This window comes from Poecile atricapillus, chromosome 13 (genome assembly GCF_030490865.1).
Source record: "Poecile atricapillus isolate bPoeAtr1 chromosome 13, bPoeAtr1.hap1, whole genome shotgun sequence".
Lineage (NCBI taxonomy): Eukaryota > Metazoa > Chordata > Aves > Passeriformes > Paridae > Poecile > Poecile atricapillus.
In genome coordinates, this window is record NC_081261.1 from 7,791,494 (window position 1) to 7,815,132 (window position 23,639).

General features: G+C 43.1%; 1 protein-coding gene across 1 annotated transcript in view; it reads left to right on the forward strand.

The window, feature by feature from the left end:
- RASGEF1C (RasGEF domain family member 1C) overlaps positions 1-23,639 on the forward strand; it is a 71,927-nt gene that overhangs the window by 40,444 nt on the left and 7,844 nt on the right. The window contains exons 3-13 of the mRNA XM_058849076.1: positions 1,574-1,696; positions 4,196-4,333; positions 8,795-9,007; positions 10,975-11,049; positions 14,418-14,513; positions 15,543-15,645; positions 15,746-15,825; positions 16,481-16,576; positions 20,956-21,051; positions 21,201-21,324; positions 23,317-23,389. Of these exons, the coding sequence (XP_058705059.1) occupies positions 1,574-1,696; positions 4,196-4,333; positions 8,795-9,007; positions 10,975-11,049; positions 14,418-14,513; positions 15,543-15,645; positions 15,746-15,825; positions 16,481-16,576; positions 20,956-21,051; positions 21,201-21,324; positions 23,317-23,389 (1,217 nt within the window). The remainder of the gene's footprint in view (positions 1-1,573; positions 1,697-4,195; positions 4,334-8,794; positions 9,008-10,974; positions 11,050-14,417; positions 14,514-15,542; positions 15,646-15,745; positions 15,826-16,480; positions 16,577-20,955; positions 21,052-21,200; positions 21,325-23,316; positions 23,390-23,639) is intronic.

Genomic DNA, 23,639 nt, shown 5'->3' on the forward strand with positions numbered 1-23,639 from the left:
GGGGCAGCACTTTATGCAAAAGTGCAAATGTGTTAAATTTTGAATTAAGAGGGTTCATTTAAAAGCTGCATACAATTAAAGCTTGGTAAATTGATGCATTGCTTTAAATGCTGTTTCACTGCTCTATAATTGTTCCCATGAAAAAGCAGATCCCAAAGATGATACTGCCTTTAAATAAGAGAACAGGGTAGTGGGGGGAGCTGTCGTGGTGATGAATTAGTGATGTAGCAGTTGGAGCATTTCAAAAATAGCAGCACTTCCCAGAGAGGTTTAGAGGAAAACTGAAGCAAAAAACTCCCAAGTCTGAACTGGCATTAAATTAACTAAATTTCAGTGGCTGCTGAGGTCATCCAGGTTTGCCTGTATGTACAGAGCGTTCCATTTATGACAATACAGATGATGCTTCTGCTGGGTTTATAATTTACCTGGTGTTGTATTCACAACTGAGCAGTCACTGGACACCATAATCCAGATCCTAATCCTTGTTGCATCAGTGGAAATTGTTTCCTCAACAAGAGTGAGGGTCTGAACTGGAAGAAGGTTTATGGTCCTGCAAGCTATTGACTTCACTGGATTTTGCACATCCTCAGTGGAATTCAGACAGTTTGACTGGAAGACTTTTAAGTGCTAATATAACTCCATGACTTGTATTTCAAAGCACAGAGTAGCATTGACTTCTGGGTACTTGAGGAGACTGGGAAAGTTATCAATGCAGAACAGGCAGCATGTTTTAAATTACCCGGAGCTCAGTTTCTGATCAGCTAAAAATAAGTAATAAAGAAGCATCTCAATTTAAAAAAAAAAAGCAAAAAACAAACCAGAAAGGCAATAAAAATAGGTAATGGACAGATCAGGCTGTGAGATTTTCATTAGGCAAGGTGTGATATGTAATATTATACCTGCTGCTTGGAAGCATAGCTGGGGCTGGGGGAAAGGAGATAAATCAGGTGCAAAGATGCAAGGAGGGGTCAGGATGCAAACAACTGAGACTTCATGCATGTATTTTAAATTCACTGCTGGAATAATTTGAATAATCCAAGGATTTATCCAGCAGACCTGCTTCCCACAGCCTCACAGATGTGGAACTGCATATGATATGAATTGGCTGATAGAAATGAAATTTGGGGAGTTAATAGAATAAATGAAATATTGCTTAAAATAGGCTGGGTGAGATCTGCAGGGCAGTAGCGAGATGTGGCTGACGTGGGGTGGGGGTGTCTGCAGCTCCCAGCACAGTTGAACACAGAGATTCCTGCCCATTTAGCCTCTCCAGCATCCTGGTTGTGCTGTCTCCTGTACCTGGGCTTGCTCCTGCACACTGAACACTGAATGTTTGCCCAGGGTTTAGGCAACCAAGCGCTGGAAGTGGCTGCTGGGGAGGAAGAGATGCTGCTGCCTCCTGCACCCAGTATAACCAGTTCCATATTCAGTGTCAGGAATTGTTACATCTTTTAGGTAAAAAGGTCTTGCCAAGTAGAAATGGAAAAGCTGTGAATGAAGTTCAGGGCTTTTACAGTCAATATTACCCACTGTGTGGCTGCTTACAGTAGGTCTGCTTGTCTGTCTCCTGCAGAAAGCCTATATCTTTACATTCCTGCTGAGTTCCAGGCTCTTCATCGAACCCCATGAGCTTTTGTCCCGGGTTTGTCACAAGTGCATTGAGCAGCAGCGGCTGGATGACCCTGTGCTGGACAAGGTTAGTTTATCCTTACAGCAGGAAAATGTCAGGTATTTTCAATGGGTAGAGAATTCTGGGGCTCTGGTGTGTGTCCTTTGCCTCTCTTTAGATTGAATGAAACTTTCTCATAAAGGATTTGCCACTGAGATCCTGACATTGAGGCATCCTGGTATCCATGCCTGAGAGCAATGCTTCAGGCAGTAGTCACTTCAAATCTTCTTCTAATTTTCCCTTTCCCCCTGTCTCAGTCTTCCCAGGTGACTTTCCCTCTTAACTTCTTTAAGGCTCTGGTGAAGCCTGCGGGATGCAAGGAGGTAGGATGTAACCCTCACACACTGTCAAGTGCAGATGTCCACACACCACTCTCTCCCCCATTTTTACTTGGTGTCTCTGCCCCTTTGCTTTCTTGCTCCTGATACAGTAGAATTTCCTCTTGGCCTTCCCTGTCACTCTGAGCACCATGTAACAGGTGCCCAGCACACTCCTGCCCTGTGTGCTGCAGAGCGGCACCGATGGAGCACCAGGAACGGGCAGGAGCGGCAGTGGGGCCCTGACAGGTGAACACAGTGAGAAAATCCAAGCTGTTCCTGCCTCAGCACTCCTCCCTCTTTGCCCCAGGGACTGTGCAGGATCCTGGTGCAGTGTATAGCAGCACACATGCATCCTCTGGCAGTGCCACAGACGGTGCAGTGCTGATGGATCCCACTCAGTCTGGGTTCTGCCCAAGCTCTCCTTGCTGCATCCATGAACACTTGTTCAGTGCATTATCTGGAGCAGGAGATGCACCTTCAGAGCAGTGGAGAGGGAAAAAATGTGCATTTGTTGCAAATTTCCAGAAATCCCAAAATTCTGAACTGGTTTTCAGGATTAGGCTTTCCAGCTTTGAAACTGTGAGTTTGGCATCAAATACTGAGTCACCAGCATCTGACCACGTGCTTGTTTTTGCACAGGCAACTGGTTCCATGAGTAACAGGAGCTCTGCCTTCACTGTGGAGAGCCATTCTCCAGAATGCTCAGCAATCCCAGGTCTGGGTTACCCATACAGTGAGTGTTAATAATCTGTATGGGGTGAACCATGCAAAACAAGTTTTCTAAGGTTTGAGGTTCCATTCTCCAATTCTATGATACATACAAGTTTAGGAGGATTAAACGTGAGCATTGCAAAGTTTTGCTGCTCATTAAACTTTCAAGAAATGAGAAACACTGTCTTGTTATGAAGACCTCTAATCTGCCTGAAGTGCATCTGGGTTTTGTAGCATCACAAGGTTGGTGGGTCACAGCTGATTTTGTGTACCCTGAGAGTGGGGCTGATTTTGAAACTTTGTACACAAGCAACCTCCTATCCCACGTCCTATGACTTACACAAAGTCCTCTCCATCAATTCATAATGCAGTTTACACAGCTGGAGCAAATGTCTCCCCAGACCTTTGTAGTTTCCAATAAAGCTTTCCTTTTAGCAGCCACCTGCTGGTCTTTGAGCCTGAGCTTAATGCTAGCTGACAGCAGTTATTTTTAGAGATGTGGTTCATTGAAACCTGTTGTTGGTGGAAAGCTGAAATATGCATTTTAACCACCTTGGTTGAAAAACAAAGAGCCAGGGAGCTTAAGAGTATAATTTTTCCTGATTGCAGGGTACACTTTAGCTGCAGTACGTGGGGATGCAGAAGAAGGCTGTTTGTTTCAGTCTGTGTTTTCTGTAAATAAAAATGCAGTTTGTTGTTTAACACTATTTCTTTTTCGCGTAATGGAGAATGAAAGCTTTGGGAGCAGCCACACTGGCTGTCTTTTGAGATAACACTAATGCACCAGAAATGCCATTCCCTGCATTTCCCTCCTTGCCCCATCCCGAATATTTCCACTGCCACATCCTCAGATAAATCTCCACCAGAGGTGGGCATCAGCTGTGTGCTATTTGAGTGTCCTTGTCCCATCATGACCTTGAGCTCATGTGGGAGGAGAGCAGCATTACCAGCAGCCCAGGTAAAGTTACAAAAGTGCTGCTGTTTTGTTCATTTTTTCTTCATTGTACATCTGCCACTGGTAACTAAGCAGTTTTTTTCATACAGCCAGAAAGCAAAGGAGCAAAAAACCTCTTTGTTTGTCGAGAAATTTATTGCAGTTTTTCAGAGAAGGATGAAAATATAGAAGGGTTTTAAGTACAAAAGGGAAGAACAAATGGTTTGAATCAGCAAAAAGGCCAGATGTTTTTAAAAAAGGTATAAAGGTTGCACCAACAAAATGTCCATCCAGCCATAAACAGGCCAATTGCATGTGCAGAATACTTAAATCTGCATGTAAAACAGGCAGTTGTGCATGCACCTGAGTTCTGGTACATTTTGCATGCCAAAATGTACTATTTGTGCACCACACTCTTCGTATGCATGTGAATTTTTACAGGTGCAAAACAAATGCCTTCTTTGAAAACCTGGCCCCATGCTCAGTGACACACACAGTGAGAGACTTTAATGAGTAAACATGTTTCAATCCCTGTCCATCATTCAATGCTTTGCATTTCAGGCTCGAATCAGAAAATTTGGACCCAAAATCTTACAGTTGCTGACAGAGTGGACAGAGACATTCCCGTATGACTTTCAGGAGGAGCGGATGATTGGCCATCTGAAAGACATGATTCACAGGATAGCCCCATGTGATGAGGTGAGGATGCCTGGCTTGGCATGTTCTGCTGATATGTTTAAGTTCATTTTCCCACTTCGTTCCTCCTTTTTGTATTTTTTCTGCATTCTGTTCCATGCCTCTTCCTGGATACTCTGAGTTTTGTTCTCCAATAATGTAAAAACCTGTATTATCTTCCCTGAAAGCCACATCTCTCTTTAGGTGCTCCTGGAGCAGTGAGCACTGGAATTTATCTGCTGCACATTGAATTGTAGGATAACAACATTCCCGTTTTATGGAAGGAATATATGAAGGCATAGCATAGACTGAATGTGCTGGTGATAATTCAAATAGAAGCAGAGCTGCGGTCTCCCAAGTAGAATCATAGAATCACAGACTGCTTTGGGTTGAAGGGACCTTTGTTCCTCATCCCTGCTATGGGCAGGGACATCTCCCTCTAGATCAGGCTTCTCCAAGCCGTGTCCAACCTGGCCCTGAACACTTCCAAGGGTGGGGCAATAACAGCTTCTGTGGATCCAAGTTCTTGCATTTAAATAAAATACTGATATTAGTGGACATGTAGCTTGTGTGGGAGCATGGAGGTGGCAGAAGACAGCGGTGTGTGGCCTGCTGAGCACAGACTCAGGCTAGATGTCTGCATGGTCCTGGTGCTGAAATATGAGAGCTCTGTGTGTGGCACAGTGGGTCACAGTGAATGGAGCCTCTGGGAGACCTGCTTGCAAATTCAGGTGGGTGAACCCCAGAAGTTAATTTGGAAACATTAAAAAGACCACAAAGTTGATGAAAATAATAAGCAAAATAGTACACTGAGAGTCTCTAATTACTTCTAGGTTAGCCATGGGATGTGGAAAAATTCAGTTTCACTGGCTACATGAAGGCCTGGCCTCAAGCCAGAGAGGGGTGCAGTCCAGTGGAACAACGAACATACTCATCCTTGAGGATGAGAAAGAAGAGTGGAGAGAGGACAGAAGGAATTAGCAGGGCTGCAGCACAACTGAAATGAAATTGGGCTCTCCTATGCTCATGAAATACGTCATAAATGGGAACAGCTGCTCTTGGACTGGGCTGGCATCGTGTCTGGCACTTCAGGGAGCTGTAGGCTGGTGTGGGTGACTGGCTGGGCTGGGCAGCTCGTGGGAGAGAAGGGGCAGGACAGGGAAGCTGTGAGACACAGTGGTGGAGGTGAAGGCAACAAAGAAACTCAGAAAGAGCCAAAGTGGCTTTAGTTCCATTAACCAGAGTAGTAGAATTCCCTCAAGGGAAAGAGGCAATGGACTTGCTCCTGGCCAGCCTTGGCAAAAGATGCCTTGCAGCCCTTCATCATCAGAAGTGAGGGAAACCTGTCCAGACCCACCAGAAGTGTGTCTGTTGGAAAGAGGGAAGAGAAGGGTGGGGAACAGGGACTTAGCATGTGCTCTTTAAGAGCAGTAGTTGTCCTGGTGAAGAATCATAGATGCTATAAATCAACTTTCTGCATGCAAAGCAGTGGTTTATTTGCCTAACCTGAGCAAGCACTGCACACCTTTGTTCTGGAGCGTGCACAGCTGTGTACAAATGCTTGTGGGTGCCCTGGGGGAGACTATATTAGTTTCAAAACACTGTTTTTCAGATATTACTAGGGACTGTAATTGCAAGTGATTATGCCTGAGCAAAATCAATAATTAATTTAAGAAACAGCTCATATCCTCCAAATGCAAATTTCCTTTTTTTAAGGGATGGCACAGAAGAGTGATGGTGGCCATTAGTTTTTTGGAAGAAACTTGTTCCCATTGTGAACCACAGAAATTAAAGACTGAAAGATTTGTGATGTCATCCAGTCCATGTAGGTCAGTGCAGGATTTTCCCCTGCAGTGTCTGCTCCTGTCCTTTGTAAAGTCCACTTTCTAAAGGCTGTGATGTGCTTATAAAGGTGTCCATGCTGAGAAGCATTTCTTAGTAAGTACTGTGATTTGCATTTAGAGTTAGAAATTTTAATTAAAATTTGAGCTCTTAAGCCACCTGCTGAGGCCTGCTGTCTTCAGAGGAACTTTCCTAGTTAAGAAAGAAACATTTTCTTTAAATATTAAACAGTAGTGTGCTTCTTTTGACTGTTAATGTGGCAGTGAAGTGAGATGGGTTGATAAAGTCCAGCATGCAGCCCCTGTACGGTGGGGGGTCACTTTGTGGCAAGATAATTACCAGCACATTGAAGGTAATGAACAATGTTGTTTTCAGTTAGTGGATGTAGTTTAAAGAAGACAGGAAAGGCTTTTAGAAGAACAAAAGCAGGATTTTTTTTTTTAATTTTTTTTTTTTATTTCTCTCCCAATGTGCACAGAAAAGCTTTCTAGGCAAGGGTGCACCCAACTGATTTCCAGTGAGTCTCTTCAAGAGCTCTGATTTCTGTGTAATTTTTTGTGTCCTTTAAGTGTCTCTCTTTTTTTTTTTCATTCTTTATTAGGTGGTTGGCTTACCTGAGTCTTTGTTTACTGTTGTCTATATATATTTTTTGTGCCATATTCCCTACAAAATGAGGTGAAACTAGATCTCTTGATAAAGATTTATTGAAAGACTGGCTAATATGCATGTCTTTCAAGCAATTTTATGTGGCTTTTTGGCGTTTCATCCGAACTATGAAGAATTTGATACCGTGTAGACATGGCTGATCCAAGATTTTTCATCCAAATTCCTTTTAGAAAGAGGAACTGGGTTTCCAGCCAAGTCTTTTAGCCAGATGTTTTATATTCATTAGAAGGCTTGGGTTTCAGTGCTGTACCCCCACCCCCAAAAACCTGAATTTCCCGTTTACAAAATAAGTTCACAAAATGTCATTATTTGAGTTTTCACTAAAAAATCAAACTGTGTTCACAGAGCTTCATAAGCTGTGTTGAGATTTGCAAACACACCTGGATGTAAAACAGAGAAATATTTAGATGGTGGTCAGTAGTTTGGGCCCAGAAGAGTCTTTGTAAATCAAAAGTGTGACTGTCTGTTGACAGGAGGATTTACAAGAAGAAGGTCTTTCTTGGAGCTAATATACATCAGTAACAGAGAACAGCTGAAAGAGTGGGCTTTTCTTTTCCTCAATCATTTCTCACTCCACCTTTGGGATTTGATTTCAAATACATTGTGTATTGTCATTCTCCAAGACATGTCTCTCCTGCCTTCTGGGTGATTGCTTCATTTCAGACTTAACAGCTCTATTTTACAAAAAAACCCAGCCTGACTACATCCTGCTTATCTGGTACATGTTCTAGCCCAGCTCGAGAGAGCATCTTCCTTAAGTGAAAGGAGAGCAATGTGAGTCCAAGAAAGCAATGTGAAACCTTTGCTAGAAAAGCTGCATCAAAGTTACAAAGTGTGGCAAAAGTTGAAGCACTTAGGATGTTCTAAAGGTCTGCAGCCTTTCCTGCCCTATAATGAGGACACAGTAGATGTGAGGAGTTATTCTTCACTGTGAAATAGGAGGAGGTGCTATCTCCAATGTGCAGATTGGATTCTGTGCAGGTGAGAAGAGCAGTGACTCTGGTTTCTGGTTCCTTGAACACTTCAGACATGAACACTGTCAATGCCTAACACTGAAAACTATCCACAGCCTACAGAATTCTGAAGACAGGGGCTGGATCTAAACCGTGGGGTTACTTCCCGAAGGCTCACTTGAGCTGCATCCAGCCTGTGTGGTGTTCTTTGAGGTGAGGCACAGTCTAGCCAAGCCACATTTCCAATTAACCTTGTCCCTAGAACCCATTCACCAGTTCTGTTTTCTCAGTTTTGTGATGTCTGCATCTGTCAGTCGTGAAGAGTTGAAGTAATTTCTTTCTGCCCATCCTCCATGCCAGAGACTCCACTCACTGTCTGTAAAAGGTTGCTCCAGCTCTGAGAACAACCTGGGCAAGTTGGTAATGATGATCCTGCTGAGCACATGGCTGTGCTTGGAATCCAATATGAGCTTCCTTCAGTAGCAATGAACATTTGGATATTAAATACTCAAAGCTACACAATGCTCCAGCCACTCCAGCTGGGGAGCAGGCAGCTGTGATCTTCTTCTGCATTCAGGTCAAAAGGATGGAGAAAACAGCATTAGAAACATTTCTTATTCTTAATTAATAAGAGTTGACAAGGCAGCATTAACAGGCAGAGTTCTCAGCCAAAATGTCGCTGACATAAAAGATAGGTACCAAAAGCAGCTGTGATCCAGAAAGCTGCAGTAAGTCTTGTTGTAGCATTGCCTCTCCTTTGAACCTGATGTTGGCAGAAATCTGGAGTATCAGTGCCAGCCCAACCCACCAGTCCTGCCTGCCTCTTCTCTTGACTGCAGTCTCTGTGTCCAGAGCACTGAACTGTAATTAAGCCAGCTGGTTATTCTGAAATAGCCTTGTTGGAAATAAAATGGTAACCTGTTGCTGCCTTAGGTGTATTTTGCAGAAAGGAAAGTTCAGCACAAAAACCCACTCCTATGTCAAGTTTTCTGGGTGGCTTATGTTTCTCTCCCTGTCTCTCCAGGCTTACTGGAAAAAGATGAATCAGCTTTTGCAAGCCCTGAATCAGAAGCTTGCAACCCTCAGCCATGGGCAAGAAGGGATTGTCAAGATCAGTACTGCTGTCTCTGATAAGCTGGTTGCCTTTAAAACTAAACCTCCATCAATTCAGAGAGAAATCCTGAGCGTCTGCAGTGACCCTTACACCCTGGCTCAGCAGCTGACACATGTGGAGCTGGTAAGTGGGAATGGTTCCCAACTTCTGCAGCCAGAGATGTTATTTTAAGCCATCAGCTGCTAAGTATTCCAGACATAACCAAAAAATGTCTGCACTGCTGCAGCACATCCCATGCTGTATCAGCACTGCAGCAGGAGGCAGGGTTTGACAGGTTAAGAGATGCTTGGGAAGCAGATTATATATCAGTGTCCCTGTGCAGCTTGGAGCAGGTCACTGTGCTTCAGCTTGCTTATTTGTGAAATGAGAATCCTATCCCAGCAAAGTCAAGTCCCAGGAATGTCACTTCTATAAGGTGCTCAGAGCCCCACAAGCTCTGCAGGTGCTATGGAAATGGCTGCTCATTAACCCTTTTATAAATGTGGAAGAAATTTTAGCAGTTCAAATACATTTCTCCAGATGCACAAAGCATGTGAGTTGTCTAATGAGGCTTTCATTCTTCCCTTTGGGATGTTGTGCATGGACAAATAAGGGTGTGCAGATACCACCCCCACAAATTCCTGCTGTTCCCCCTGTGCTAGGCTGTAGTCTGCTCCCGAGCAGGCTCTTGTGTGAAAAATGGCAGTGCTGAAACCCTGGATGTGCTGTTGTGCTGCACACCCTTCTCCCAGGGTCAGGTCCTCCCCACGGACCTCCTGGATGTGCACAGAAGAACGTAAAACATTGCTGCCATCTGCAGATCTCTTGTTGCTCTGGTGTCCTGCTGCCTGTCCTCCTGTGGACTCTGCTCATCCAGTTTTTCAGGATGGAAAAACTAAACATGAAACACACTGTGGACTGGACTGAGTATTAGGAAATCAGCCTTTATTTGTGAAGATAGTTTATATTCTGTTTGTCAAGAAGTGGAATGGTTAGTTTTCAGAACATGCAGCTTTGGCTCTCTTTGCTTTCCATAACTTAAGCCAGAGAGTAGAAATCCTTTGCATGGAATTTTTTCCTTGCTTTTGTTTTTTTTTCCCACAGTACAACTGTCTTCCAAGGGGAAATTCCCTGTAACTGAGGCATCACTGCCTTTTTAAAACAGATCCAGCTAGAGATTATAATCCCACTGTACTGTAATGAATTGTCTCTGCCTTCTCTTAAATTGCTATGTCCAATGCATCAAGTGCTCTGCACTGAAACTGTCCAATGTTTATTTGTTAGTAAGAATTATTTGATACTTATTTATTACAGTTATTGATTAGTAAGAGCCCTATGCAGTTATCAGTGTTATGGTGAGAGTCCCAGAGAAAAAGCATAGGACTAGACATAAAATATTCCCTTGAGCAGGATTATCATTTATTTTTTTGTTGCTTGAGTATTCTAAGTTTGGGCTGTAGGAATTCCAAAATACTTTCTCTGAGGTACCTTTGTGGCCTCCAACCTACTGAAAATATTTATTTTTGTAATAAACATGTTTAAGGAGAGTGAAAACTTAGCAGGAAGGTCAGTGTGTGCTTGGAGCTGCCACATTTTTTCAGAAACTGCTGGAGGTGGCCTCTCTTTTACTAAGAGAGATTTGAATACTTTATTTATTCTTTTGCTTAGTGCCTAGGACACTCTCCAGTGTAAGCAAAGCCTTTAATGTGTCCCATGCATCCTCAGTGCCTTCCTTACCCAATGACCCAGAGCCAGCACCCTGGGGCAGCACCTGAGGGTCAGTGGGCAGGGAGCCAGGGCAGAGCCCTACGTGGGCAGTGAGCAGTGGGGTGCTGTGGACACCAGATAACAGCATCACTGCCACTGTAACAGCTGAAAAAAGGTTTTTGAGCCTCTCAGTAAGGAGACATATTTATTCTAATTTTCATCTTTCTGCTGACATAGTTCTAACTGTTATTATGAATTTTAATGTCTGGTTAGTTGGCTGTCTACCAGTTCAGTGACACCACTCAGAGCTGACAGAAAATGATGTTTTATCAAGAGAAATAGAACATTTTCTGCAATGCTTTCTTATTTTCCCCTCTCTCTTTCCACTCCCTTACCCTCAACAGGAAAGACTAAGTCACATTGGACCTGAGGAGTTTGTGCAAGCATTTGTACATAAGGACCCTCTGGACGGCACCAAGGTATGGTTTCTCCACATGCAGAGTGTCTCCTGTGAGCACAGTTTGTCCAGCTGTGATGAGGTCCCCAGGAGCAGGGCCTGAGTCTCAAGCTGGCATGGGCCAGCCCAGCTGGTGGCCTGTGCTGTCACAGCAAGGCTGGAAACCTGTTGGCAGAGCTCACGCTGGAGGTCACTGCCATCCCTCCCTGGTGACAAACTGGCCACCACCCTGACGTGCTTTTGGGCTTGTTCCTCCCAACCTGCTTTGACTGGGACAGATGGTTGTGGCTGTCCACAGCCAGGGAATGTCTGCTGCTCTGCTGAAGGACTAAAGGCTCGGGGTGTGATGTAATGGCCTCAGTGTGTGCCCAGACACCACAGCAGTGAGTCAGTGCGTCATGAATCAACTCTTCTCTCTCTGCACAATAGCTTCTAACCCAAAGCACCACAGGGAATGAAGAGTCTGATCAGGGCTTCATCCAAAGGCTGTGAAAGCCACTTGGAGTCTTTCCACTGAGGCTTGAAGTAACATTTCAGAGAGTGCCTGAATAAGGAAAGAGTCTTCCTAGCTGGAGAGGGAAAGTCAGAGATTTCACATGCTGTCTGAAAAGAAAGGGTGGAAAGTTCTTCCCCTGAACTGTATATGCGTTCCCACTGAGATCATACATCAAGGGCTGAATTTCCTCATTGGATGCCAAAGGTATCAGGAAGACCTGTGTTTGTAGTGCTGCACAAACTGCACCAAAGCAGCATGTAATGGTGAAAAGATGGATGGATGGATGGATGGATGGATGGATGGATGGATGGATGGATGGATGGATGGATGGATGGATGGAATGTGCAAGATTGGGCCCTTTCCTTCTCTTCTTGGACTTGTGGAGGTTCTACAGTTTGTTTCATGTTGAGGGAAATAGGCAGAGATGGAGTTCCAGGTATTCTGGGCATTGATCACATTCTTTAGAAAGGAGCCCCAAGGCAGCAAATGTGCATCAGAAACACAAGATACCAAATCAGCCACAGTGAGATTTCAGCCACTTGGGCTTCAAGTCAGCAAGGCTGATGAGAGTGGGGCTAGTCTGGAGCTTTTCTTCATGCTCTTTGTGGCTGATTTAGAAAAGTTTCTGTGCCAAGATATAGCCCAGGGGGAGACCATTGCACACAGAATCACAAAATAGTTTAGGTAGGACAAGACCTTCAAGATCATTCACTTCAACCCTTAACCCAGCACTGCCAAGGCCACTACTAAACCGTGTCCCTAGGTGCCACATCCATACATTTTTTTAACACTTCCAGGGATGGTGATTCCACCACTTTCCTGGGCAGCCTGTTCCAATGCCTGACTACCCTTTCAGTGAAGAAATTTTTCCTAATATCCAATCTAAATCTCTCCTGGCACAACTTGAGGGCATTTCCCTTTGTCCTGCTGCCTGTTACTTAGGAGAAGAGACCAGCTTTTCCCCGCCCTACAACCTCCTTCCACAGAGCTGTGGAGAGCAAGAAGGTTCCCCCTCTGTCTCCAAGCTGAGCTCCCTCAGCTGCTGCTCATCAGATTTGTGCTCCAGACCCTTCCCCAGCTCCTTTGCCCTTCTCTGGACATGTCTTTGGACAAAGTAGCACAAACCTTATGTGGAGTCATATTCCCTGACCCATGAAGAAATTCCTGTCAAACACAGGGAGTTGGCTCAGGTCTGAATTCCCTCCAGCTGGAGATCATACTAAACAACTTTCTTGCGTGAGGGCTTCAAAAGGCTTCACTTATGAATGTTTATCAAGCATTCTGAGCTGCAGATGGAAGATGCTTGGGAGGTGCTAAATACTGCTGCCATTTATAAAGCTTAACCTTTAAAAAGCAGCCTGTCTCAACTTTACTGTTGCACATTTTTCACAAGTCTTGCGTTATTAGCTGTGGCTCTTACGCCCTGGCACAGGACAACAGTTCTGAGATGGAAATACTATTTTCAGAGCAAAACCTGGGGTTTGTGTACTTTTTCTGTAACAGGAAACAAGAAACAGAGCACATGAAAAGCAGCCACTATGGTTAGACTGGGGCTAACCATTAGATTTGGGGTTTCTTTGGGGTTTTGATATTTGCATGCTGCTTGCTAACATTTACTTTTGAGATGCTTTAAAAATACACTTTTATTGTGTTTGTAGTCTATTCACAAGGTGGCTCAGAATTTCAGTCCTGTTAGGCTTTGCTCCTCCATAGCATGGTACAGTGATTTCTGTTTCTAAACACGTCTGTATGCAGAACCACAGGTGAATATTTTCTTACTTGGAATTACCTTGGGAATCATATTAAGCCATATTTCTGAAGGGTTTCTTAGTCACTGGTTTACCTTACATGATATGGGTGATCCCATTGACATTAATGGATCTTTGCTTATGCATTATTATTTTCCTCTTATTGGCATGTGTTTATGGTACCTCTGGGAAATGATTGCCCTAATGAAACAAAAATCAGTATTCTCTGGTACCCTCTAGTGGATGTTACTGAATGTTCAGACAAATCTCCAGCTTTAGAGAGCTGAGTGTCCTAGATGGACTGCCTAAGGATTTAAAACTGGGAAAAGCTCTTAAATTCTTACAATCCCAAGCAACATATTCAGGCTGTGTGAGCTGCCCTGTCACTCCTCTGAAGTCAAATTTTCTGTTGATGACAAAGGAACTGGAAGAGTTTGGTCAAGTATCTGCTCGTATAACCTGTATCAGTTATGGGAATTTATGTTAAGTTTATATACATAAGTGAAAAATATGCTTCTTGTAATGTCTCTTATCAGTGAAATGCCTCTGGCACATAAATGACCTGTTTAAGCACAGCCACCCAGGCAGAGCTGGCTGCTAAGAACCTTTTTTTCTGAAAACTCACTAAGGAAAATACTGGGTTTTTTCATAAAAAAAATCAACCAGAACTGTGTTTTCCCTTATTTACCTCTTGTATACTTCACTAAATTCTGGTCCCTCCCCTCCAATAAAGGGCTGTGGGTGATTTTATTTACTGAAGTGGAGGAAATCCTGGAATCTAAGTCACAAACTGAGCCTGCTGTGGAAGACTGTGCCTTGTCTTATTTTGTCTTCATGTCAGAATCCTGCAATGCCTCAGCTGTTCACATCCCAGTGAACAAGGGTCAGTGCAGACTCTCAGTGAACACTTGCTGCAGGCAAAATGAGGCTGTTTTTTGGACACCAGTGTGAATTGTGCAGTGTGACACATCCAGCTAGACCCCCCCATCTGCCACTCAGGATTTTTAAAAGGGGCCCTTAAATGCACAGTCTTCCATGAGCATGAGAGAGATGTGGCCAGTAATTACCTTTGTGCAGTATTTATCTTAGCAATCAGGTCACTGACTGGAACACAGTTACATCTTTCTGTGCCTTTTTTCCCCCCAGACTTGTTTCAGTGAACAGAAGAAGACAAGTAACCTTGAGGCCTATGTGAAATGGTTCAATAGACTCTGCTATCTTGTAGCAACAGAAATTTGCATGGTAAGTTACAAGTATGTGCCATGTTTTACCACTCTGAGATTTTATATTAATAAGCAATCCTGGGGATTTGTTTCTTAGGATCCAGCTAAGCATCTGATGGTAAGTTTTAGTAGTGTTGCAGTTGCAGGAGCGACCGGATAAATGACAAATGTATTGCAAACCAGAGGCAGCAGCACACGGGGGAATGCACTGTTCTCTTGATGTAGTGGGAGCACAGTGTGGAATAATGAACCCTGCAGGGAAAAAGAGAGGAAAAAATGCCTTGAGTTATCCTGTGAGATTTCTGCCAGCAAAGATTCTAGTGGAGCCATATTTGTTATCTGTCATCCTAAAGACCTGCTCTGTGTGTGAATTCCCACTTCATGGCTCTCTGTTCTGCTGCCCATTAGTGTAGCTGTGGCTGTTGTTTCTTAACTTGGTAGTGGTTTTAGTTTGATTAACTTGGTCCCATCAGAATGAAAATTAATGTTTTCCTCTTTGAAGAGGGCATCCTGGAAGGGAGGAATAATAATAATAGTTTAAAGAGCCTGGATAGCCTGTGACATGTAAGAATTACCATTTGAAGATCCTCTTTGGAAAAGATAGGGTGATTCTAGTCCAATTAAAATGTGTATTTAAAATGCTCTTGTTTGGCCTGGCCATATTGCTAAAGGGACAGAAGAGGGGAAAGGGATTAATGCAGTGAAACATCAGAAAATCTTTCTGGGATGAGCCCACAACTCTGGGGAGGCCATCAGGGAGCTGAGGCTCTGCTCCAGGGCTGCTTGGGCTGCCTGTTCCAGCACTGAGACAGTCACTGGGGCTGGGAATTGCCGTGAATTTCTTCTGTGTCACTGCAGGGAAAGCTTTGATTTCAGAGGCTGCCAGTCACCAGCATCCACTGGAGAGCTGGAACAGAATTAGGGCCAGTGACTGAAAGCAGATGGCCCAAGCTGTGCGTGAAGCCACACTATGCATGGAACAAATGCTTAGGATGACCTCCAATTCTGCATATGCCCATTACAGATACTCATTTATTTTAATTTACAGCCTGCAAAAAAGAAACAGCGAGCACAAGTCATCGAATTCTTCATTGATGTTGCCCGAGAGTGCTTTAACATAGGGAATTTTAATTCACTGATGGCAATCATTTGTAAGTACAGCTTCTAACTGGGTCTTCCATCAGCTGTCACAGATGAAAAAGGAAACTCAGCTCTTATCAATGGCTCTGTATTTTTCTCTCTCACTGATAGCTGGAATGAACATGAGTCCAGTTTCCAGGCTAAAGAAGACTTGGTCAAAAGTGAAAACAGCCAAATTCTTCATTCTTGAGGTAAAATAAATAAATAAATAAATAAATTCCTGATGCACTGCTTTAATAGTATTTTTGTTCAGGATATTTTTGTTCAGCAATTTTACATTGTTATCCACGTGTGAAATGTCTGGAGACACATTTCACAGGCAGAGGGTCTGATTCTAAGCTGAAATAAGGTGTAGTGGGGAGGGTGTAAAGCTGATGATATGTAGAGGGAATTCAGAGTACGCAAATAAATAAGATGACTTTAAAAAAACCCCAAAGTATAAACCTATATGCACACCACAGTGCTTCCACTGATGCATATTTTGTTTAACCTTGGACACAATGCTGAATGTAAAGCTCCCAGTCTGTACCTTGGAGGTTGAGTGAAGACCCAAGGCTTTATTTTGTATTGAGGAGTCCAGGATTTGGCACACACAGAATGTGCAGGGCTTATTCTTCACATAAAAGCTCTGTCACATAACTGTCAGTAGTAAAATCAAATGTATGAACACTCATGGGCTGTAGACCTCTCCTTGTACCCTTGGTGCATGGGGATGTGGATTTTGAAGATGTACATTTTGAAGATGTAGGCTCTGCTCTGCTCATGGTTTGCTACAGCTGAGTGTAAAATTATCTTTAGAGGGCCCAGGCTACTTCCTAACCAACGTGTGTTGTTTTGTGCATGTAGCACCAGATGGACCCCACTGGCAATTTCTACAACTACCGGACAGCGCTGCGGGGGGCTGCCCACAGGTCCCTGACAGCACACAGCAACAGGGAGAAGGTGGGTGTGAGCACATCCCATCCATCAGCACACGCTGGGGGGCACTTCTGCTGGGACTCTGTGGCTCAAACACTGCATGTAGATCCTCTCCTCCCTTCTATGGGTCACCAGTGCAAGGCCTGTGTGCTTCAAGATGCAGCTGGAAATGTAAAATGTAAAAAAATAAAATGTGATTGAAAGAGTCTGGATAGGATCAAAGCAAATCTTTGTGGACTTGCTGTCAGACATTGGGAGGGTTAAAGAGGGCAGGACACACAGTGTGGAGGACTTTGTTGCAAATGTCTTTACACCCTTGGAAAACTCTCATTGTTCAGATTGATAAACCTGATGGAACAGGTATTCCAGACTGAAATTACTTTTATTTTGGTGATGGAGCATGAGCCTGGCAGAACATGGAGCTGTGCTTTGTTACAACTGTGCCCTGAGGCTCTGGCACAGAAGCCCCTATTGTGAGATGTGTGAGGTGAGATGGAGAGCAAAGGGCAGAGCAATGGAGAAGGGCTGGTTCTCCATTTGCATAAGGGAAAGATTTTATCCCAAGTCCTGCAAGGGAATCTAGTCTGAATTCATTGCAACAAATTTGGGGTAATATTCTGTCCTTGTGAATTTTCATTTCATTTGGTTGTTGTTGCCATCTCGGTGAGCAAGAATTGAAGTGTTATATCAGTGTTCATGGCAGATGTGGAGCTTTCTGACATGTCACTGATGCTGCAAAATTCAGATTGACAAGATGTTAGAGTGTAGGATCCTCCTGTTTTGTGCCTTGATATGTTTCTTGTTAATTTTCTTATTCCTCCATTCAATTCTTTATTTTTTTGATATATAAAAGAGGGGTTTGTGTTTTATGCTGCAATTACCCATAGTCATAAATGGGTAATCTCTGCACTAAGCATGGCAAAGCTAAAGTAGATGCTGCATGAACAAGCACAATATGGAATTCAGTATTCATTCACTAGAGGAGCCAGGCCAGATGCTAATCTCACACCCCTGTAAATTTGATGTAAATCTGCTGAAGCTAATGGAATCTCACAGCATTTACAGTGAAATGAGATCAGCATCTGGTGGCAGGCTGACTCAGCTGCAATGGGAGTACACTGAGTTGTTCTGAAAAGCACTTCTCTATGCAAAAGAGACATGATTTGGATGTTTGTGACTGGAAAAGCAATTCTTTCAACTCTCACACACTGCAGCGAGGACCTGTCAGCCTGAGATGCTTTTGCAGTTTAGTTTTTCTGCAACCATCATAGATATTCAAACCAGTTGCTTTGTTGTTTGACTTAATTTCCTGTAAAGTTAGCAATCTCTGTCATATCTCTACCCCAGCTGGTTAATACTGATGGCAGAGAGGTTATTAGACTGAAAGGAATCTACTTTACATTAGAAAAAGCCCATGTTCTGTTTTCCTTGTGTAGACAACGTTAGATCAGGAAAATGCTCCAGGATATGATGTGGTAGCTGCTCATACTGGGTATTTTACAGTGTCAGATACAGCAATCATGTAATGCTTTCTGTAGCATTAAGGAATTTTGTTTCCTTTTATAAGCAAGATTATAATTTATTTGTTTAATGAACAAATCCAAAAGAACACCATCACTCCTTTTTGATTGAAGATGTTACATTGTGTCTTGGCAAACTCGTAGCAAAGCTCACTCTGAAGAAAATTTTTATCTTCAAACTGAATTGTGCTTGCAGAGGGCTGTACTGGTTAGTAAGTCTGGTTTTGTCTGTGCAGTCAAATGACCTGTGACAGCTCCAAAATGAAGCCATTCCACTGGGGAGCTCTGCATTGTACTCATGGCATGGCTGTGCCTTTGAAATGTGGGGAGTATGTACAGCACAGTGCTGTGTGTTGTTGCTGCCTGATACTGTGGAGCAAGAACATGTCAAATCTCATTAATTTTCTTCTTTCTGCAGGAGGCAATTGTCCTTCAGTATGTGGGTGGGTTGGATGGCATGGAAGGGGGATAAAAATGGAGAGAAATATGAATTTCTGGCACTAACCCAGGTTTTATACTAGCAAAGTGCCTGGAGCGAAGCCAGTATTAGAGTACAATTGCAACCACTTTTGTTGTTTTTCCTACAGAAATTTGGAAAGCAAAACATACAGGGTAATATATTTTTATTGGGGAAATAAACGGTGACCAAAATACAGAAATTCCTTGGAAATGTGTAGAGAATGTATCCTCGGGTATGTCTTCAGCACCTTTTGGATGAGATGAGAACGAGCTCTGCCGTGGTCTGAGCTGACTGGGGGCTCTATAGCTGTATTAGCCTGGCATCCAGCCCACATTTGTGTACCTTTCCTCTCAGCAAGGCTTTTCCTTCATGTTTAGTACCACTAATGGTGCTGACCTTGCTCCCAGGCAGTGAAGCAGGACAGAACAAGCTCACATCTGCCTGCAAACAAATATGTAGACAGAACCTGGCAGTGATTTCTAGCAGGGCATCAGTGTCTGGCTCCAGCTCTCTGTATCTTTCCACCTTTTGGGATCACACTGGTTACAGAGTCATCATCATTTTTGGTAGAAAACAAATCACATAGAGTTGTATTCTTTACTACAGGCTGATTGATCTAGTTTGGGTAACAAGAGAACAAATCCTGAAACACACTTAGCTCAGTTTGACTAGAAATTGCTCTACCTGACCCTAATAGGAGGGCTCAGCATTTTGGGAGGATAAGGCTTTGTTTTCATTCCTGAGTTTTATCAGTGGAATGTATCAGGATAAGTATCCAGTGGCTCTTGGAGTGTCAGTCCAGGCTTTTTTATGGGTGTTTGCAGAGACATTACAGAGTTTGTGTGTGGCTGTCCCATAAGAAAGCCAGCAGAGATGCAGATCTTTATAAATTTACTGGATATGTTAATTTAGCTGGAACAGAAATTGGCTTCCATTTTCACAACACACACTGGCTTGTGGACTCCTTACCTCAGTGTTTTCACTTCTATGACTTGTTCACACTCATTGGAGCATCACAGTGCTGTGGCATCCATGTAGACTGGAAAATATCAGCTGCCAATCCTGTTCTGGGTCCATTTCATATCCTGTTACAGCTGATGTACAGCATGACATGGAATAACAGTAAATAATTAAAGGATTGCTCTCTTGGCTGTTCTTGCTTGCCATGAGGGCTCTTCAGCTTTGGTGCTGATTAGTAAGGTCCAGTTCAGTTAATATATAAAAAGTGGAAACATTTGGACACTACCATGCAGTGTGTTTTCTTTTATGTTTGTGGTGGTTAAGTTTGTATTTGGTGGTATAAAAGACAGACATTGCTGCCACAGGAAAATTCTCACAGGGCAGCTGGTGACCTTCAGCTCAAGCCCCCAAGCAGCCTTTTGCTGTCACAGTGTCACTGCTGGAGAGGTGGGCAGACTGAGGTTTGACTGTCAGCTTTCATGGACTGGTCCTTTGTGTTACCTTTCTTGTCCCTTTGAGTTGTGAGACAAAGGACCCTGAGGGAGTCTGCTTCACTCTGCATCTCTGCTGAGGCTGAGGATGCACTTCAGGAGCACTGTTTCTGCTTTCTCCTGTAGAGCATCTGGCATAAAATTTATTTATCTTTGCTTGTAATTTCATCAATTACAAGAGTCTTACCCAGACTTCTTTTATAGTAAATTATGACCCAGCTCTGATTGATTAGAGGGAAGGCTTGGATCACTGCTATATGCCACTCTGCCCTGGGGATGATGGCCAGGGATAACTTTGAGATCGACAACAGCCTCTCTGGTTACTGTTAGCAGTTTCTTGTCAACCAGCGTAATATTTTCAATCCTGTTGTCTGCAGGTTAATTTGGAGAAGCAGGTTGTACTAATCAGGCACCAGGAAGGAAATTACATGCCTCAAGAGGTAGCCATGCATGGAGTTGTTGAAAATGAAACAGCTCCTGATTAACAGTTTGTAGACAAGCCCTTGGTCATCAAATTTTATGCTGTCTTTCCCTTTCCAGGGATAGTATTGGTTCTTTGGTTCCCACCTGTGTTTAAATTGCTCAATTTGCGTGTTCCACATCTCTGCTTATAAGGACACTACAGGAAAGGGAAAAGTTCTGCAATGTTATTTTGCTCTTTGCTGTCTGATGTTGTCATCAAACAGTGATGTTGATAATAAACTGGGCTTTTAGCATTTTCTTAGTCATGTTATTGTGCTCAGTGAACATTGTGTTCAGGTCACTTTCATCTCAGCCTACATTCTCCTGGTGGCTGAAGGTCTCTCTAGACACTACTGCCCTTTTGCCTGCCTGTTCCTGTACTGCTTTTAAGTGCACAGCACACTGAAAAGTTCATACTTCTTTATTCTCCTCTCTCCCACCTGAGTTGTTCTTCCATGCAGAGAAAATACTGAACTGAAAAGATAATGGTTATGTCATTTCTCTCCACAGATTGTGATCCCCTTCTTCAGCCTATTGATCAAAGACATTTATTTTTTGAATGAGGGATGTGCTAATCGCCTTCCAAATGGACACGTCAACTTTGAAGTAAGAGCTGAAAAACGTTTTTACCTCTCCCACCCCCACAGCCAAGGGACTGTCGGAAACTATTGGCCTGCAGTTTTCAGTGCAGACCATCAAACATTGAATATGAGGTAATCTTACTATGTCTGAGTGGAATGATTTTATGTTTACAGAAATTTCTGGAACTGGCTAAGCAAGTAGGAGAATTTATAACATGGAAACAAGTGGAGTGTCCATTTGAGCAAGACCCCAACATCATCCACTACTTGCACACTGCTCCCATTTTTACTGAAGATGGTAAGACTCACTCATCACTGAAAATGTCTCTCTTCATCACTACTAATTAACACCCTGATCCATACTTTGGGGATCTCTCTCACTGACCAGTCCCAGCTGTTTCCTAGCTTTCCTGCCAAACAGCTTGTTTATTGATAGTTTATCAATGTGTTTTTGCAAGTAAAACCTTTTAACACATGACGCTGTTGCCTTGTCTGTAGCTTCTCTGTGAGGCACTGTCTAGGAAGCTGCCATTGTGGCCCTGTTTTTGTAATCCCAGAAAGAGGCCACACAAGCATGTCATGGGCTGCTGTGAATGTCAGCTGTCCCTTAGCCACTCATTCTGTGATTGATGGAACCAGAGCTAATCTCTTTCACAAACCAATGCTGTCATCTCTTCAGTAAACACAGCCCAGGGCAATGGAGTCCAGCTGACCTCCTTCTCTACAGCAACAGCACATGTTATGTACAGAAAAGAATCTTTAAGAAAACCTTTTCTATTAATTTCAGCTGCAGCTATGAAAGCTCTGTTCTGAAATTATTTCTCTGATTGTCTTTTTGTACTTTTCTGTCCTTGTCAGTTTGGTATCCAGCATGTCAGACTGTCACTTCATACTGGTTTGTGTCAGCTGCCTCTCTATACATTGTCACACACTGAATTGTCTATAGCAACCCTCCTGTAAGCTATTCTGGTGGTGTGTTTATTTCTTCTTCATTCTATAGGCAGTTTTCTGTTCTAATCCAAGGTAATCAGACCAGACAGCTTTTATTTCACAGACTACTTCAGAAAACAAAATACCACTTCTAAAAGCCTGCCTAAATCTTAAGAATGACTGCCAAAATAGAATAATTAATGTGATCAAATTAATATGTATCAAAAGGAGAATAGGATGAAGGCATTCTTCTTGTTTTAGGCTCTAAAGGGACAGAAAATGAAAGTCAGGGTAAAAGTACAGTTTTCAGGCTACTGGACTAAAAAAGAGTGACCTCAACCCACTAATTGTTTGCACATTTTCTCCCTCGTGTCCTCCCCTGTACTCATACCGCTTTTGTGAAATGCCCTTTGCAGAAGCCACAGGAAGCCTTCCCCCATTACCCAGGGGCAGTGCAGAGTAGAAAGAACTGCTCTGAATGAAAGGTGGGAGGATATCTGAGAGAGATTCAGCAGTGATATCTGAAATGCAGCTGTACTCTGCTTGTCACAATGTGGAGGAATGGCCAACATTTGAATATTAAAAGACAATGCATTTGTAGCACAGACTTGAATGCTGAGATAGATCCAGCATTAAAGAATAAAAGCATCATGAAACAGTCAAATGAGGAAATGTGTGTGAGCACAAATTACAGCCTGTGATTCCGTGAAGACAGTGAGGTCTTAATGCACTGCCAGCTTTTGCAGAGGAGACTCTACAGTCTAGACTCATTTTGGTGGGATAAAATGCATCCCACAGTGTAAAGATTTGCAGGGGGGAAAAGGACAGATTTATTTTCTTCCACTGTATTCCTGCTCTGGTTTCTGTAACTCACTCTTACCTTCAGGGTATTGTGTATGCATTCAAGCTACCATGTCCCCATAAGCTTTAAAAATATTGAGGAACATAAAGTTGTGTTATGTGATGAAAATATCCTTAGTTTTTAAAAGCTTATGTGTTTAGGTGTCAGCTCTCACTGTCTCTTTTAAAATTCATGTAACTCTTGAGCAGCAGTGCTGTGATGGAGGAAATGGGCCCAGAACTATGCATGCAAAAACATTCAACTGCTTAATACTGTAAAGAGATGGTCATGCTAACATACTTTAACTCTGGGCTCCCTCACTGTTGCCTCAAAATTAACGTGACAGCATTCCAAGGTAGGACAGTGAGCTAAACATCAGTGTCCCACTGATCACCAGATACCTGAGGGACCAGGAAGTTTTAAAATTTCTCTTTCTGTGTGCTACAAAAGGACATATAAGAATGCAGAGGGTGGGGGTTACCAGTGCTGTTGGAAATAACACATATTTACCATTTTCAGGTTTGTATCTGGCTTCCTATGAAAGTGAAAGTCCAGAAAACCAGACAGAAAAAGACAGGTGGAAATCCTTAAGGTAATGTCTCATTTTATCAGCTCATTTCTAAAGTACCTCAAAATGGCTGCTCTGATACCAAAGCTTGTGAAGTGCAGGTATTTAAGCTGTGACCTCTGAGGAAGGCCCATTTAAAACTAATTTGCAGAGTTGAGGCTGCACTGATAAAAGCTCGTTTTAATCTCAAATTATCCTCCCTCTAAAGAATACCCTCATCTTGCTGTACCCATGCAAATGCCTGATGCAGATGAAGAATGTCCCAGATCAACGG